The sequence below is a fragment of the Lampris incognitus genome, chromosome 2 (genome assembly GCF_029633865.1).
Source record: "Lampris incognitus isolate fLamInc1 chromosome 2, fLamInc1.hap2, whole genome shotgun sequence".
Lineage (NCBI taxonomy): Eukaryota > Metazoa > Chordata > Actinopteri > Lampriformes > Lampridae > Lampris > Lampris incognitus.
The window spans coordinates 134349181-134364919 of NC_079212.1; the positions used below are offsets into that span (position 1 = coordinate 134349181).

The window sequence follows — 15739 nt, forward strand, 5'->3', positions numbered from 1 at the left end:
CGTCCTCTGTGTGGAGTTTGCATCCAGTTTCCTCCCACAGTCCAAAGACATGTAAGTCAGGTGAACTGGCCGTACTAAACTGTCCCTAGGAATGAATGTGTGTGTGTGTGTGTGTGTGTGTGTGTGTGTGTGTGTGTGTGTGTGTGTGTGTGTGTGTGTGTGTGTGTGTGTGTGTGTGTGTGTGTGTGTGGGTCCTGTGATGGCCTGGTGGCCTGTCCAGGGTGTCTCCCCACCTGCCGCCCAGTGACTGCGGGAATAGGCTCCAGCATCCCCGCGACCCTGAGAGCAGGATAAGCAGTTAAGATAATGGATGGATGGACGTCCGGCACTCATTGTCAAAGATAAGCTTGGAGATAATGAGTGTATGGTCTATTTCCTCTGCCAATGTTACCTCCAACCATTTACTATTTGGGGCCAAGAGAGAATATAGGTTCATCTGATTATTTCTGTATTTCGAATGGCTCCAACCAGAGAGGAAGGAACTGGTGATGACTGAAATCAGTTTATGTTGTCGTTTTTTGGAATGAAAATCTGTATCAGGTCTGCCTTGATGGCACCAGGCACATGGTTGAAGACTGTTGCCCACAGAGATGCTGACACCATGTGGCCAAAAGAAGCCATGCGAGTCAGAATTTGGTTGGAATACATTAGAAACTCAAAAAAACAAAATAAAAATGACACAGTAATTTTGCCTTTATTGATTGACTCATGAAAACATAATGAAATGGTTGTGCATTCGGTGCTGATTGGAGAATCTGTGCAGCTTTTATTCCCCTTTGTCTTTGGTCTCACTATTTGGCTGCAGAGAGATAACGAGAGGACATTGTGAACATCATGATGACCAATGAGCAAGTGTAATCCATAATGATAAGAACAGTAGGGACATGTATTTGGCATCTTTTTGATAATAAAGTACACACAAGGCCACCCCAAGTGCTTACTTGAAAGCTTTTTCAATTGTGTTGTCCACTACCTCTGCCATCTTTTACACACATGAAACGTACCTTTTCCATGCTCCTCCACTATTTCATGGATGATCTCCTCAAGTACAGGAGCCACGTGATCCAACTGTTTGGCTGACAGACGGACGGCAATCTCCACTGTTTTGTCCTACACACACATAACAGCAGGCAAAGGGAACATGGGGCATTAGACAGTACCTGGCAGTGGGGAGGACAGTGCTGGTGGCGATGCTAGTTGTCATGTGTTACGTTAGGTGAGTGTGTGTGTGTGTGTGTGTGTGTGTGTGTGTGTGTGTGTTGTTGTTGTTGTTTTTGCGCTCACAGGATTCACATCGCTCCCTACTTCAGGAAGCTGTTGGATGGTGGCTTCCTCAAACTGACCATCTTCTGACCTGGGCTCCATGGCTTTCTTATCCTCCCGCTCCTGTAGCAAACAAGTACATGAAGAGACAATTGTCCATAGGAAATACTTCTACAACAATACTCGTTCCTCAATCCCACATTTTCAACAACATATTCTAGCCCTTGTTTCACTTCATAGGTTATTACAAACTGGGTTATTGATAGCTCTCAGTTGAACTCCTGGTTTGGGATTCTTCTAGTGGAATGAAGCCTTTACCTTCATTAGCATCATCTCTTTAGGGCTGAAGAAGGTGATGTGACCCTCGGCCCTCTCAGCCAGCATGGACACCAGACACACCAGCATTACACAACTAACCACTGCTCCGCGCATGCTCATTCCACACTGTCCTGGGAACACACACACACACACACACGCAAGCATGTATTATAGCTGGTTCATACAGGCGTAGATACTCCCACATGAATGAGTGGCACCCAGGCTAAACCACGTCCAGAATGTAGGGAGGGTTTTTCGAGGGATGGGAACAGAAGGGAGCACTGTAAATGGGTCAACATACGACATTTGGCATGAGACACAGTGCGTGTGCCACAAGCAGTGGCTGAACACAGTGGTGTAGAAAGAGTTGCAGCACAGGGAAATCTATATCATTATGTAAGGGCAGAAAAAAGAGGCAAAGATCAAGAGAGGCGCTGTAGTCATATACAGTAAACTGCCCCGGTGACAACAGAGAGAAGAAGCTGGAGGGAACAACTCACAGAACTGCACATTCTTACTGATAAATCCCACTTTGAAAACTGAAACAATCCTGTACACAAACCCTGAAAGAATTAAAGAAGAACACACAGATAAGGGTAAAGACTGGGGTGACAGGGTGAGTCAAACAGAGATAAAGATAGAAAAGGGGAAAAGGCTATACTCACGTGCTGTGTCTACCTTGGTCAGTTGCTTTGGGAAGTGTGCTTTGAGATGAGCAGTGCACCGCTGGTCTGGATGTCAGCTCTCCCAAGCCAGCCTTTATATCAAGCCCACTCTTGAGCCCTCACTTTTTACTGTCCTCCTTTACAGCCGCTTCTCAACAAGCTCCTTCAAGTCCTATCCTCCAGATGCCTGGAAACACAGATATTCCTCACTGTAGGCAGTGAGTTGTCCAATCTGTGTGTTTTGCCTTGGACAAGATTTCTTCTAGAATACGTATTGGCAAGTATTGGTTTGCATGTAGTAAATAATGTATATATTCTACATGCATCAATAGTTTTGATGTGAGGTATTGATTTATGTTAATGTACTCATTGGATAGAAAGCAATTCAAGGTATTATTATTATTTATGGTGCCATAATATATGCATATGTGTATGCATGTATTGTGGGGGTCACTAAATCTTCAAGCAATTCAGGAAGTGGGTTTTGTTCAAATTTCAAAAATTGGACATCTTTATCAATCTGTAATGTCCTTGAAAATATAATCATAGAGGATCTGTTGTTTTCTTGTGAATTAGACGAATTAAATTATATTTTGAAATACGTGAAATGAAAGATAACTGGCCCCAGAAGACACAACAAATTTCTGCATGTGTTTTTTGTGTGATTGTGTGTGGGCGTGTGCCCACAACTATGGAGATGCAAAAGACTGTTTGACTAAAAAGGTCAGCCATAAATTCTGAACTCCTGAGTAATATTCTACACAATGGGAGATTTATGACATGGTATCAAATTTCCCTTCTGTACGAAGAGACCTGCATACATCTATTTCCTGGAGACACATGACTCTAGAGAATTTTTACAGCGATTGCTCCAGATATGACACTTTGCCTGTTTCCTGCATGCTGTTGAAATGTTAGCTTAGCTCTCAGTTTAGGTTTATGTTGTTGTCTGAGTGCATCACAGCAGAATGCATTGTGTTACAGCTTGTCTTAACATGTGATATTCTAAATATATGCCACATGGTTAAACTGCCAATCATAAACCCTTCTATGCAAACCACCAGCATCAATGGTCATTTTGAGTGGTCTAAAATATTTGTTGCATTTTTTCCCATCAGCCCATTTCAGGCTTTTTATGCTGTGCATCGGCTGAACTCAGACTGCTATGCAAGCTAGACTCCCAGATAATAAGTTTAATTACCCTTCCAGCAAATGTGATTGAAAAAGTTGACAATAATACCTTCTTTTTGCTCAGATATTATTTAAAGATTATCAGCTGCAACCTTACACCTGTCTCCTCTATCTTACACATTACTCTTAAAGTTTTCCTATTCCTCAGTCAGCCCAAATGTACTTCTCTGTAATTCTAGCAGAAGTCATTTGACTGTAAGGACCGAGACCACTGCTTTCATAATGCACCTTTCCTGCAGCCGTGTGAGTAAAGAAACTGATGGTTATGGGTTTGCAAGCCATAAGCGCTTAATATTATTTCACTGATTTTAGTTATTTATTGGTTCTTTTCATCTTGGCTCTTATTGCACGTTTAGTCTACCATCTGGTCTCACCTGACTAATTTCTTTATTCCTTACTATAATTATTGTTTTATGGCGGTGTATTTCACCCAGTTTCCCGTCCTGAGTCTATCCTGACCGACTACAATGAATTAAATTCAAAATATTTTGCTCAAGGCAGCAATGTTTGGATGACCCAGCGACATTCCGCTGTGCAGCCAGTAGGTGGCAAAATGGTGCAAGACCCCGCTGCATCTCGCGATGTAAAGGTGTCATCGCGTTATTTCAATTTTATATATTTTCATTATTATTATTGTCCAACACATATTTCATATGACAGATGAGAAGTGGAAAGAAAAAACGGAGGGAAACATCATTTTAAAAAATTGAGGTAATTCTAGTTGTAAGATTCTGTCTTCCTTTTTACCGTTTAATTTTATGAACATGAAACCTTCCCAATACTGTTAATAAATCAATTATGAAGGAGACCTTTGGGCTAACATCGAGTCCTCTGAAATAAATACACCAATTTCCTTCAAGATCAGTGCACATTTAGAAAAAGAGACTTTGCAAGTTATTCCATAACATTTCAGAGTTCGGAAATTCCCAGAAAAGATTAAGTAATTTCAGGATCAGTCTCACAAAAATACACATTTGTCATCATTTTCAATTTTGAACATGGAATGGTTAGTTCAACGGTACCAAACATTACAGCCAATGATTGGACAATTATGACAAGTTTCATTGGTTAAAAGTTGGGGAGGCGGGACTTCCGGCTAGCAAGGTCGTCTGCACTAGCGACAGGTTTTTCAACGTTAAGTCTTTTCCAGCGTCCGGTGGAAGAAGGGGTACGCCTTGCGTGTCCCTGCGAAGGTTTTGTCAGAATGGTAAGAATAAGACTTATAATTGGCGTAGAGTTTGAGAATACATAAGACAAAATTACGGTTTTTATATATGCAGGAGACACACTTGAAAGAAATGGCAAGGCTAAGTTTTAGAAATATTTTTTTGGATGAGGCCTGTTGGGCATTAGCCGAATGTAGCCACCAACGCAGCATAGTGCAAGTTCGCTGGCAGAAACGAGAGCTCAAACGTGACGTGCGCTTATCTATACGGCGAAACAAATGCATAAGTGGCTAGTTTGAGTTTTCATTTTAAACGCGTTTCAAGAAAGTTGGCGTTTCGAATGTGTCGTTAGCTGTAGTGGAGGCTAGCTTACCCAGTAAAATGGCAAAGGCCGCTGGAACACGTGGGTACTTGGGGGTGGAAATATGAGATTGTAAATTGCTCACTAATCGTTTCTCCATTTGTTTACTTGTGTTGCAGACTCAAAAAAAAATGCGCCCCCAGTTTTCATATAAGAATTTTTAGCCAATATAAAGCCTGAATAGTTTGCCAATGCCTTTTATACGTCAACACGTGGTCACCACGTGAAAGCTTGTTAGCACAAATTAATAATGTCGCTTATTATAATTAATTTAGTGTTTGCTGGCTTTTGTCAAGTTTGAATCTTATCAAAACACGTTTCCTTTCCTTGAAGGTGCTGATGCACATGTTATTCGAGCATGCGGCAGGCTATGCTCTGTTGGCCGTCAAAGAGGTGGAGGAGATCGGCATGCTTTTGCCACAGGTGGGCCATCTTGCCTCATTTCCTACTGCTTGTTGAAATTTGATGGTTGCTTTTTTATTTAACTTATTTTATGCCTGTTCTGCTGTGTAGTAAGTATAATATGTTGCTTTGTTTTGTAGGTCGAGGACAGCGTCCTAAATATCGCAAAGTTCAACAGTATAGTAAGCCTTGCCGCTTTCTTCCCATTCAAATCGGCACAGGCGGCCCTGGAGAATATAAACGCAATATCTGAGGGTGAGTTTTCCAATAATCCAATTTAATGCCATTATTCCGGGAATCTAAAGCCAACTCGGATGTAATGATGCATTTAAATCTGTCAATCCACTGAATCAATGTGCTGACAGCGTAACATCAACCCTGAACATCTGCAACAGGCTATAAAATTTTTAATAAATAACAGCGTTCGGCTGCTCTTTAAATGTATGAATATGACTATCATAATTAAGAAAATGGAAGTATCTCACCCCCACCTCACACACTTAACAACAGGTGTTGTTCATGCTGACCTGAAGTTGTTCCTGGAGACAAACCTGCCTCATGTTGGGAAGAAAAAAGGGGTGTTGGGGGTCTCTGATGCCAAGATTGGAGCAGCTCTGCAGGAGGAGCTTGGCCTCTCTATCCAGACCGGTGGGGTTGTGGCTGAGATACAGAGAGGTTAGGAGTTTTTCTGACATTCATAAATTGCATAACATTTATCTGTGATGTAGAATCATTTATCGGTGGAAATATCAAGCAATTACTCTGAAAATTACACTGACAGGATTGTATCTTTTGATGTCTGGTTAAAAAGATAAGTAGACGCTTGCAGTTCCCTGGCCTGTGGTGATGCCTTCTTATTTCTGACTTTCCTGATGGTCTATACTGAAAATCTGAACAGCCAGCCAGTGTGAATGCTGTTCTGTGCTCTGAGCATACTTTACCCAGTCTAACGTTTGTATTTCTGTTAGGTGTACGTCTGCACTTCCACTCACTGGTGAAGGGGCTGACAGCACAGGCTGCCTCAAAAGCCCAGCTTGGTCTGGGCCACAGCTATTCGAGAGCCAAGGTCAAGTTCAATGTCAATCGGGTAGACAACATGATCATCCAGTCCATTGCTCTGCTTGACCAACTTGACAAGGACATAAACACCTTCTCTATGAGAGTACGGTAAGAAGCAGAGGTTACAGTGGATGGCACGTGTCCTAACAGACATTTTGATTGTCCCTTTTCTGTTTGAGTACATGGAACTGCTGTGGTTAGTTTGTTTTGGAAAGGCTTGATTCAGTTATCGGTGACATTTTAAACCATTGTGTAATTGGCGTGAACTGCTAGTTGGTGCTATGATGGGTCTTAATTTATATGTTGATTTGGCTCCACTGACTTGCATTTAGGAAAAACGGGGATTAAATTATCATTGAGTTTCAGCTTTGCCCGTTGAAGCCAGTCTGGCCCCTGTACTGCCTCCTGGTGCTTACCACAGACAGTGCCCCTTAGAGTGCTGGCTGTATAGAAGAGGGAGGTACATGAGTTTCTACTCCATGCAGTTGCTCTGCCAGGTTGTCTGGTAGGGTCACGCTGGGGAAGAGACAGACTTTGCACTGGTCATTACAGTTGAGGGAATTGCTATTCTGTTTGTATTTTTGACTCGAGCTAGTGCATGATTCCTTATTTAGGAAGGCATATTATTTATGTCTCCAGAGAATGGTATGGCTACCACTTCCCAGAGCTGATCAAGATTGTGTCCGACAACTCTATGTATTGCCGCTTGGCCCAGCTGATCGGCAACCGGAAGGAGCTGTCAGAAGAGAGTCTGGAAAGCTTGGAGGAGGTGGTGATGGACAGTGCCAAGGCCCAGGCCATTCTGGACGCTTCCCGCAGCTCAATGGGTAAGCGCATGGGATAATCCAAAACCAGTTTTAAGATCACTTTATGCCCCTTTTTTGCCCACCTTGGACTAACAATTGTCCTTGGTGTCTAACACAGGGGGGTAGAAAACCTCTCTCATAAACCTGTAGTGAAGGCACAAATCCTAACTGCGGATCCTGTCGGGAGAAACAAACTATAGTTTATTTCTTAGCCAGGACATGGACATTAATGCCAATAGAAGTGTTTCAAAGTAAAGAATCTGAGGATTGCTATAGTTTAAAGTGCAAGTTAATGGGTTGCTGGTGTCCCCGTGGTAACTATCCTTTACTCTTGCCCCCCACTCGTTTTTCCCTAGGCATGGACATCTCCCCCATCGACCTGATCAACATAGAGAGGTTCTGTAGCCGTGTGGTGTCTCTGGCCTCTTACCGACTGGAGTTGCAGGAGTACCTGCGCTCTAAAATGAGCCAGGTGGCCCCCAACCTGGCAGCCTTAATTGGAGAAGTGGTGAGTCAAGGCCTTGACATTACTGCCATTTTGATGTTTGTTGTTGGGACCAATGATGTTATACCTAAATCTGTCAATCCACTGAATCGCAGTGTTGAAATGCTCATCTGGTTCTGACAGGTCCTCTTTATGTGTAAAACCTTGAAAGTAGGTATTACTTTTCTTGAGGCATATTATACAGTTAACAGCTGGGTTGTGATTCCAACATTTTCTTGCATGCTTCAGGTGGGAGCTCGTCTCATCTCCCATGCTGGTAGTCTGACCAACCTGGCCAAGTACCCAGCCTCCACTGTGCAGATCCTGGGAGCAGAGAAGGCCCTGTTCAGGTACTGGGGCATCCCTTCCCTGCTGGGGAAAGTAGTGGCTGCAGTGATGGCAGGGCTGGGCTGGGCTGGAGCAAAGCAGGGTGACTGGAGAAGGCCAATTTTTAAAGCCTTCTTTGGAATGATCCCTCCCCTCTTGCCTTAATGTACCCCTCCCCCCCCCAGTCTGAGCAGTTACACAAGAGTGCTGAGGTAGAGAAGCTTTAAAGCAGTATAAAAACTGTAATTGCTTAACACCACTATCAACTTTTTGATAGCTGTAATGATGTTGAGATTGGTCCTTTTTTATAGGATATTATGGCAATTGTCTTAACTGTTAATTATGGATGCCAAAGCAACACTATTTTCACACAGAGCCTTGAAGACTAGAGGCAACACCCCTAAGTATGGCCTCATCTTCCACTCCACATTCATTGGCCGTGCCGCTGCCAAGAACAAGGGCCGCATCTCTAGATACTTGGCCAATAAGTGCACCATTGCCTCACGCATCGACTGTTTCTCTGGTGAGTGGAGTAATCTAGAACAGAGGTGCTGCGGTTGATTGTTAATACTTGACTTATTTTCACCCTTTCAGCCATGATAGGGCTAGGTTTGCAATGATGTTAATATTTTTCGTCAACAGTATTCAGCCCACGGGTTGATGTTGAAGCCAATTCCTGAGCAAAGCCCGTTTATTCCGGGCTACTGGTGCCATCTTCTGTGAAATAATTTTAAAAAAAATGATAATCTTTTCAGAGTTGCCCACAAATGTCTTTGGGGAAAAACTGCGTGACCAGGTGGAGGAGCGCCTGTCCTTTTATCAAACTGGTGAAGTGCCACGGAAGAATGTGGATGTCATGAAAGAGGCTGTGAAAGAGGTGAGCCAGATTAATCTTGTACAGCCTTTGACCATTTTGACTATAAAGGTAGTTCTTGGGGAAGTATTGAAGTTAGTGTTTCAGTTCATGTTCTTAATGTCTCTGAACATATCTGCTGTGAGTGATGACAAACCTTTCCTCGACTTCATTTGTGGGGGTAAAAACTGATTTAATGAGCCTGACACAGCCCATGACCACACGGGTAGGAAGTGAAAAATTGGCCCTCTGCATATCATAAAGTATAAAATATGTTTCCACCTGTTTGTAGGCTTGTGATGTCGCAGCTGAAATGAAGCGGAAGCTGGAGAAAAAGGAGAAAAAACGTAAGAAGAGGGAAAAGAAGTTGAAGGAACTTGAAGCAAATGGCGAGACCAACGGTGAAGCAGAGGTATGTAGTAGGTCAGCTCTGGTTGCGCATGTTTTGATTTGGGACTTGAGCTGTCATTGTGGTCTTGTCTCAGTGTACTACATGCCAGATCAAATTGACTCCGAACCATTGGCCGGTCCCATCCAGTGGACTTGATCACTGAAGCGGGTCAGACATCAGAACCATTTCACTAGCCAGGGGTGGGGCTTGTGGCACCAATAGGTATGTTCTGAAACCTTTTCCATAACCAGTTTTGCTTTTGCTCCCAGGTGAAGGAGGAGGATGACGAAGTAGAGGTCATTGTTAAGAAGAAAAAGAAAAAGAAGCAGGAAGTCGAGGAGGTCCAGGTAGAGGAGACTCCCGCTCCAGAGATCAAAGCAGAAGAGACTGAAACTAAAACTAAGAAGAAAAAGAAAAAGCAGGCAGTCGAGGAGGTCCAGGAGACTCCTGCAGCAGAGAATGACACTGTGACTAAGAAAAAGAAACGAAAGGCTGAGGTCGTGGAAATGGAGGTGGCTGAAGAGACCGCTGAAACGCCTGTGTCTGAGAAGAAAAAGAAAAGAAAGAAAAGTGCTGAATAGAGAATTCAGTGGAAGATTTAAGCTCAAGTATATGTACAGTTTTGTTTTTTTACACTTGGTGTATAACTCCAACCATAGTGGTTGATGTCAACATGTGGACTACTTTGTGTTCTCCTTCTAGAAACCTCAAAGCACCTTAAACTGAAATGACATTCAGAAGTGTGCCTTGAAGTTCATGTAACTGCTTTTGATGTAAATAAATGCCACTATATTGCCTTTTTTTTTTTGTTTTGCTTGTTTCTGCAATATTTTTTAGTAAAAGAACTTCCCTCATTTTGTTTTTAACATGTGCCTGCACATTGTTTTTAATAAAAAAATAAATTGAATGAAGTAATAATCTGCTTGAGGGAATATTTTATAGTTGAGCCCAGGTGAAAGTAAAAAAAAATGCACAGATTTGTCGATTGCTAAGTCCCATGCTTTTCCGTGATCTCTTAAAATGCACACAGGAAATGCTGTTTTAGACTATATAAGCTATATAGAACTATATATAGACTAGCATGTGTTATTCACGCCATTTACATTTCAATTGATTGTCCTGATTTTAGTTTGATCCACGGTTGTTTACTTGTATCATTCAAGCCACGTGAAACTGCTTATATTGTCATTGGGCGGAAATTCTCTTGAGCAGCTTTGAAATAGCAACATCTGCAATTCTCACTTTAGAAAAATTAGTCAAGTTACCATCGTTCACTGTACATGGCGACACTGACGATTCAGCCACTGATGAGCCCATACATTAGTAGTAATGACTAAAATATGAAAAAGTGGCAGTGTTGGCACCGGGGAAGTGTGTTCCCAAAGAAAATGCAACCGGAATCTCTTGAGGTTGCCACCATATGAATACAATTGTGGATTATAAACAAGGCTCAGCGTTTTCAGTTTTTACTGATTTTCACCGAAGAATACCCAGATTTTGTTTCCATGGATCCAAAAGTTGTTCCTGTTTGTGTGAGGTGATGCAACAGTGTCCTCTTGTGGCGAGATTCGGCATGCTGGATGGCTTTGAAAAATAACCGAAAACGCTGAGCCTAGATAATAAAACACTTGACAGATAAATATTCCAAAAACGTTTTTCCTGTAATGCTGTACGTATCCTTCAACAGTGCTTCAACAGCGCGTCCTATTATTGCCTCCCCCTTCCCCTTTTATCTACAAATTTCAACATTTATTTTGTTCCGGGGGCCCTCAAATAGTGCTCTGCATTGAGTGAATGTAGGCCTTGCCATTCAGCACAAGCCAGTCTTGGTGCCAATCCTGAATACAGTCGATTGATACCAGAATCTGTATGCTTCAAACCTCAAGATTGTGATTTTTACTGTGGTGTGAAAAGCAGTAGCAGACCACTCCAAACTGTTCAGAACTTTTAATTTGCTGGACACCAAGGATTAAACCAATGTTAAAATGACATCAAATCCAAGGCCTGGCTGGTTGTCACAGCCAACTAGTAATGTGGTTGACACAAATGAAGGGGGAGTGGGGGTGTAAAAATAAAAAATTCAAGCTATCAACTCAAGTCACCCTCAATATAAGGATTCACAGATAGGGGAGACTAAAGTTACAAAGACTTCAAAAATAAAGGCTTTTGCCATGAAAATGATGTTGCCTTAATGTACATTATTCTCAGGGTTTTAAGTATGCATACAAAAATCCACGTCACATGAAGCTTGTTCGTGTTCAAGTATATTCACCATCACTTCATCAATTCTCTGATTTAGCATTCTCATCTTGCCACAATTTTTGAATAAAATGTTCAAAATAAAAAACAAATGCAGAAAACCACATTATGTCCTACCAATACATATATACTGTATAAATACATACATAAATATATTTTACATACAACAGCCATAAATTTGAAAAGGGGATATATAGAGGAAAAGGGTGGTAGTGTGTGTTTTAGCTTGGTGCTATAAAATGGTTTGTCCCTCTTAAGGTCTGATAAGTCAGATGGACAGGCGTGGTGTGTTGTGTGTGGGCATCCATCCATGCACACACACTTTACCACAGACATGACTATCTCAGTTGGCCCAATAGGGAGAGCTGCCATAGCTGGACTTGTTAACCTGGCTCTTCTGCTGCATGCTGCTGGACTGGCCACGCTGGCTGGGACCACCCTACAAAAGAAAAGACAAGGTGAGTCCCCCCGTAAATGAGAGAGGGAAGACTGCTGCTTCATTAGTTTTCTGTGGTACTTTATTTTTGACAGTCGAGGAATTTGAAATTTTCAAGTCCTCCCTATATTAATATCATCTTCAGTCGCTTCTCCGGGGTCGGGTCACGGTGGCAGCAAGCCAAGTAGGGCACTCCAGACGTCCCTCTCCCCAGCAACGCCCTCCAGCTCCTGGGGGATCCCAAGGCGTTCCCAGGGCAGTTTGGACATGTCTCTCCAGCGAGTTCTGGGTCTACCCCGGTGTCTCCTCCCAGTTGGCTGTGCCCGGTAAACCTCCAAAGGAAGGCGCCTAGGAGGCATCCTAATCGAATGCCCAAACCGCCTCGACGCAAAGGAGCAGCGGCTCTACTCCGAGCTCCCTCCAAATGTCCAAGCTCCTCACCCTATCTCTAAGGCTGAGCCCAGATACCCTGCATAGGAAACTCATTTCAGCTGCTTGTATCCACAATCCCACCCTTTCGGTCACTACCCAAAGCTCAAGACCATAGGTGAGGGTTGGACCGAAGATTGACTGGTAAGTTGAGAGCTTTGCCTTCCGGCTCAGCTCCCTCTTCACCACAACAGTCCAGTACAAGGTCTGCATTACTGCTGATGCTGCACCAATCCGCCTGTCGATCTCCCACTCCATCATACCCTCACTCGTGAACAAGACTCCGAGATACTTGACGTCCTTCACTTGAGGCAACAACTCATCCCCAACCCGGAGGGAGCAATCCACCATTGTTCCTGCCGCCATTAATATCTAAGCCGCCATCAGGTTAATAGCTATGGCACCAAATTGTTTATATAAATCAATGGTCTCCTTTTTTCTACATCAATTGCAATTATCCTTGAGCACAGGGTTTGTCAAAAACAATTTCCCATGAGAACAACACTGGCAAATGTACATAAATTTGCCTTAGGGGGCTTTACAGCAACACACCCTGCCCTTACTGTTACCTGTCCATCCTGAGCCAGATGGTGGTGCAGCAGCTGTGAATGTGGTTGCTGGTGAGGCAGGATGTGGAGGAAGGGGGCTGGGGCATAGCCCCCAGGGGCTCCTCCAGGGTTGAGAGGCCCTGGACCCCCCAGCGCTGATGGTAGGCTGAAGGGAGGGGGGGTCCCTGCATGGAAACCCTGCTTATCAAAGGACTGGAAATGGGGAGGAAAAATTAAAAAATGAGCTCAATAGTAGAACTATTGATTAGAATGAAATAATTACATGTAAACTAGCAATAAGAATCTCATAGCTCACCTGGGTCTTATTGTAAACACTTCCACTGATGTCTGGCACACCCGAGTTACTCGAAGTCACAGAGACGCCTAAGAGAAGTATGCCAACATTAATACATTATGATATGATATGACTTTTAAACATCAAACTAGAATATCGTAAAAAAATTTGTATTTGTGAATTTCCGAGTACCTTTTCCAGGGCCAGTAGCAGCAGATTTGGCCTGTGCCTGTGAGGAATTGTTGTAGCCTTTACTGTAGTCCACTCCTGCAGGCCCTGCTGTCAGCTCCTCATACCCTAGAAAGAAAAAAAAATCATTAAACCATATCTTCCCGTGCATTCAAACAATGTACACACTTTAGTGAGTATGAAAAAGTAAGTCCATTTAGAAATATTTAACTCAATATTGCCAAGTTTCCTTTGTTATCTACCCAACCACTGGAACGGTAGACATAATCTGGTTTCTTTCATTTAAATTGCTCCATGTGTTACCTTTGACTTGCCACTAACCTGAGCTGAAGGTGTGCTGGCCATAGCCACTGGGCTGCTGTTGGGTCTGCTGCTGAAAGGGGCTGGCAGAAGGATTGCCAAGACCCAGACCCATACCGTGCTGCTTGGCTGAGGCTGGCCCTGGGCCCCCAGGTGGAACAAACATGGTAGGGCCATATTGGAAGGCAGCGGCACTGGGAACAGCACCAGGCACTCCAGGGTAATAGGGCAATCCTGTGTAGCTGTAGCCTGGAGGCAGGAAGGCCTGTTGACTGCTGTGGTGCTGCGGCTGGCCCTGGGGTTGGGGCTGGGCCTGGGGAGGTTGGGGCTGGGCCTGGCTCTGTCCTTGACTCTGGCCCTGGGGGGGCTGGGGGGCTGACAGGCTTGTTGGGGGTGCTGGGGAGGTGGAGTCATTCCTGCCAAACTTTGTGACTTCACCTACAAAAGGAGGCGGAAGCTAGATGAGGAAAGTAACAGAATAACAGTAGGATTATAGACAAGGTCAGCCGATGTCCCAAGTTGCTTTACCTGAGTAGGGGTTGTTGGCAAGGCTCCCGTCCCTTCCAGAAAGAGTAGCTGTGGGGCCAGGGAATGTGATTCCATAGTAATCTTGCAAAGAGGGCTGAAGGCACGGGAGAGGATCAGAGATCACAATCTAACAGTGATTGCAAAATATTTCAGACAAAGCATCGACAACTATTTCAAGGCTAGCAGTTAAGTAATATCACAGCATCAACAGAACCATACCAGCTTCTTATTTCCCATTAAATACAATTATAGCTGTAGGATTTATTTGGATTTTAGTAATATGGAGATTCACCATTGGTAGTCTGGACTGGAGCATGTGGAGGTCCTCATAGCCATATATCTGCTGTAGGAGAGAAGATGGACAGGGAAGTGATGTCATGCAAATACATTGACTTATGGACTTGGTGTTCCCTACAGATGGCTACAGATGGATCTGTACATTGACTATGACAAAACAAGAAGAAGTTTAATAGAAATAGTGACCGTTCTTTCCTTTGTTATAGGATGAGGCAAATTTTGGCCTAATAAATAACCACCAAAAATATAACAGATTCTTTAGCTCTACTTACTGGGTATGCTGGCAGCAGTCCCCCTGGGCCCATTATATACTGGTTAGGCAATAGAGGAGGTACACCCTGGGACAGGTTGGGAGGAGCTTTACCTGTCAACATACAGGCGTAACAATCATCACATATGTAGCTTTTCATTTTCATTTAAAGTAAGAGCCTCTGTCATGGCGACAGGCATGGGTACAAGTCCATGAATACTGGGATGGCATCCAGCGCTTTACCTGTGCCCCGACAGGAAGGGCATCTGACGTAAAGTTTTGCCAAATCAGTATGCGGATTGACAGGACTGCCATCGGTGCTGTGCTCTCACAGCGTACCGATGGAAACTGTCATATCTGCTGTGGCGACCCCTTGGAAACAGGGAACACCCGGTTTGCCCCCCACCACAAAGTTCTTAGGCCCCACTTCCAGGATGCGGAAGGGCCCGTCGTAGAGGGGGTGCAGGGGGGTACGGTGGCTGTCTTGATGGATGAAGACGTACCTGGCCGACAGCAGATTCTTGGAGATGTAGGACTGAGGGAGGCAGTGGTGAGATGTAGGGATCGGAGTGAAAGCGTTGAGAAGCTGCCGACCAGGGGGCCACAGCGTCCGGGAGAAATTCACCCGGGACACGCAGCGGCTGGCCATAAACCAGCTCGGCAGACAAGGACTGGAGGTCTTCCTCGGGGGCAGCGCGAAGGCCGGGCATGACCCATGGGAGGCGATCGACCCAGTTAAGTGCCAGTTTGGCCTGTCGTCCATCGACTTCCTCGGCCACCGCATCTCCCCGCAAGGAGCCGTTTCGCTTCCTGCCAGAGTGGATGCTGTCGCCAGTTTTCCACACCCCCGCACTGTGAAGTCCCTGCAGGAGTTCTTGGGCATGGTGAACTTTTATGACAGGTTCATTCCCCACGCAGCTCA

At 44.2% G+C, this 15739-nt stretch overlaps 3 protein-coding genes and 2 non-coding genes across 7 annotated transcripts in view; 3 read left to right on the plus strand and 2 right to left on the minus strand.

Moving 5' to 3' along the window:
• Nucleotides 1–673: 673 nt before the first annotated feature.
• On the minus strand, nt 674–2418 carry mlnl (motilin-like). Of its 3 annotated transcripts, none has more exons than XM_056272735.1 (5): nt 2260–2418; nt 1582–1712; nt 1285–1386; nt 1005–1110; nt 674–799 (listed from the first exon to the last, which is right to left on the minus strand). In XM_056272735.1, the coding sequence occupies exons 2-5, from the start codon at nt 1699–1701 to the stop codon at nt 792–794; spliced, it is 336 nt and encodes a 111-aa protein (XP_056128710.1). In that variant the 5' UTR covers nt 1702–1712; nt 2260–2418; the 3' UTR covers nt 674–791. The 3 variants fall into 3 exon arrangements, with proteins under 3 accessions (XP_056128710.1, XP_056128711.1, XP_056128709.1); XM_056272736.1 differs by having other exon boundaries at nt 1582–1707; nt 2247–2418; XM_056272734.1 differs by having other exon boundaries at nt 2247–2412.
• A 2171-nt stretch (nt 2419–4589) lies between these two features.
• On the plus strand, nt 4590–10156 carry nop56 (NOP56 ribonucleoprotein homolog). The gene is made up of 12 exons (XM_056272733.1): nt 4590–4644; nt 5298–5387; nt 5507–5621; nt 5877–6041; nt 6335–6533; nt 7065–7252; nt 7588–7739; nt 7965–8065; nt 8417–8565; nt 8798–8919; nt 9188–9307; nt 9556–10156. The coding sequence occupies exons 1-12, from the start codon at nt 4642–4644 to the stop codon at nt 9865–9867; spliced, it is 1716 nt and encodes a 571-aa protein (XP_056128708.1). The 5' UTR covers nt 4590–4641; the 3' UTR covers nt 9868–10156.
• Nucleotides 7307–7426, plus strand: LOC130108633 (small nucleolar RNA SNORA26). The gene has a single exon (XR_008809943.1). It is a non-coding gene; the product is annotated as a small nucleolar RNA SNORA26 (small nucleolar RNA).
• LOC130108631 (small nucleolar RNA SNORD57) lies at nt 9036–9104 on the plus strand. The gene has a single exon (XR_008809941.1). It is a non-coding gene; the product is annotated as a small nucleolar RNA SNORD57 (small nucleolar RNA).
• Nucleotides 10157–11863: 1707 nt separating the features above from the next.
• The window catches only part of ubap2a (ubiquitin associated protein 2a), a 36970-nt gene continuing 33094 nt past the window's right edge, over nt 11864–15739 (minus strand). The window contains exons 20-27 of the mRNA XM_056272732.1: nt 14840–14931; nt 14563–14613; nt 14271–14364; nt 13764–14180; nt 13446–13550; nt 13275–13342; nt 12980–13171; nt 11864–11984 (exon numbers count right to left, since the gene is read on the minus strand). Coding sequence (XP_056128707.1) covers nt 11889–11984; nt 12980–13171; nt 13275–13342; nt 13446–13550; nt 13764–14180; nt 14271–14364; nt 14563–14613; nt 14840–14931 — 1115 coding nt within the window. The 3' untranslated portion in view covers nt 11864–11888. The remainder of the gene's footprint in view (nt 11985–12979; nt 13172–13274; nt 13343–13445; nt 13551–13763; nt 14181–14270; nt 14365–14562; nt 14614–14839; nt 14932–15739) is intronic.

Coding starts and splice junctions, on each gene's coding strand:
- nop56 (XM_056272733.1), top strand. Junction 5,388..5,506: donor TCGGCATGCTTTTGCCACAG/GTGGGCCATCTT, acceptor TTTGTTTTGTAG/GTCGAGGACAGCGTCCTAAA. Junction 6,534..7,064: donor ACCTTCTCTATGAGAGTACG/GTAAGAAGCAGA, acceptor TTATGTCTCCAG/AGAATGGTATGGCTACCACT.
- mlnl (XM_056272735.1), bottom strand. CDS start 1,701: ATGAGCATGCGCGGAGCAGTGGTTAGTTGTGTAATGCTGGTGTGTCTG. Junction 1,387..1,581: donor AAGAGATGATGCTAATGAAG/GTAAAGGCTTCA, acceptor TGTTTGCTACAG/GAGCGGGAGGATAAGAAAGC. Junction 1,111..1,284: donor TAGGGAGCGATGTGAATCCT/GTGAGCGCAAAA, acceptor ATGTGTGTGTAG/GACAAAACAGTGGAGATTGC.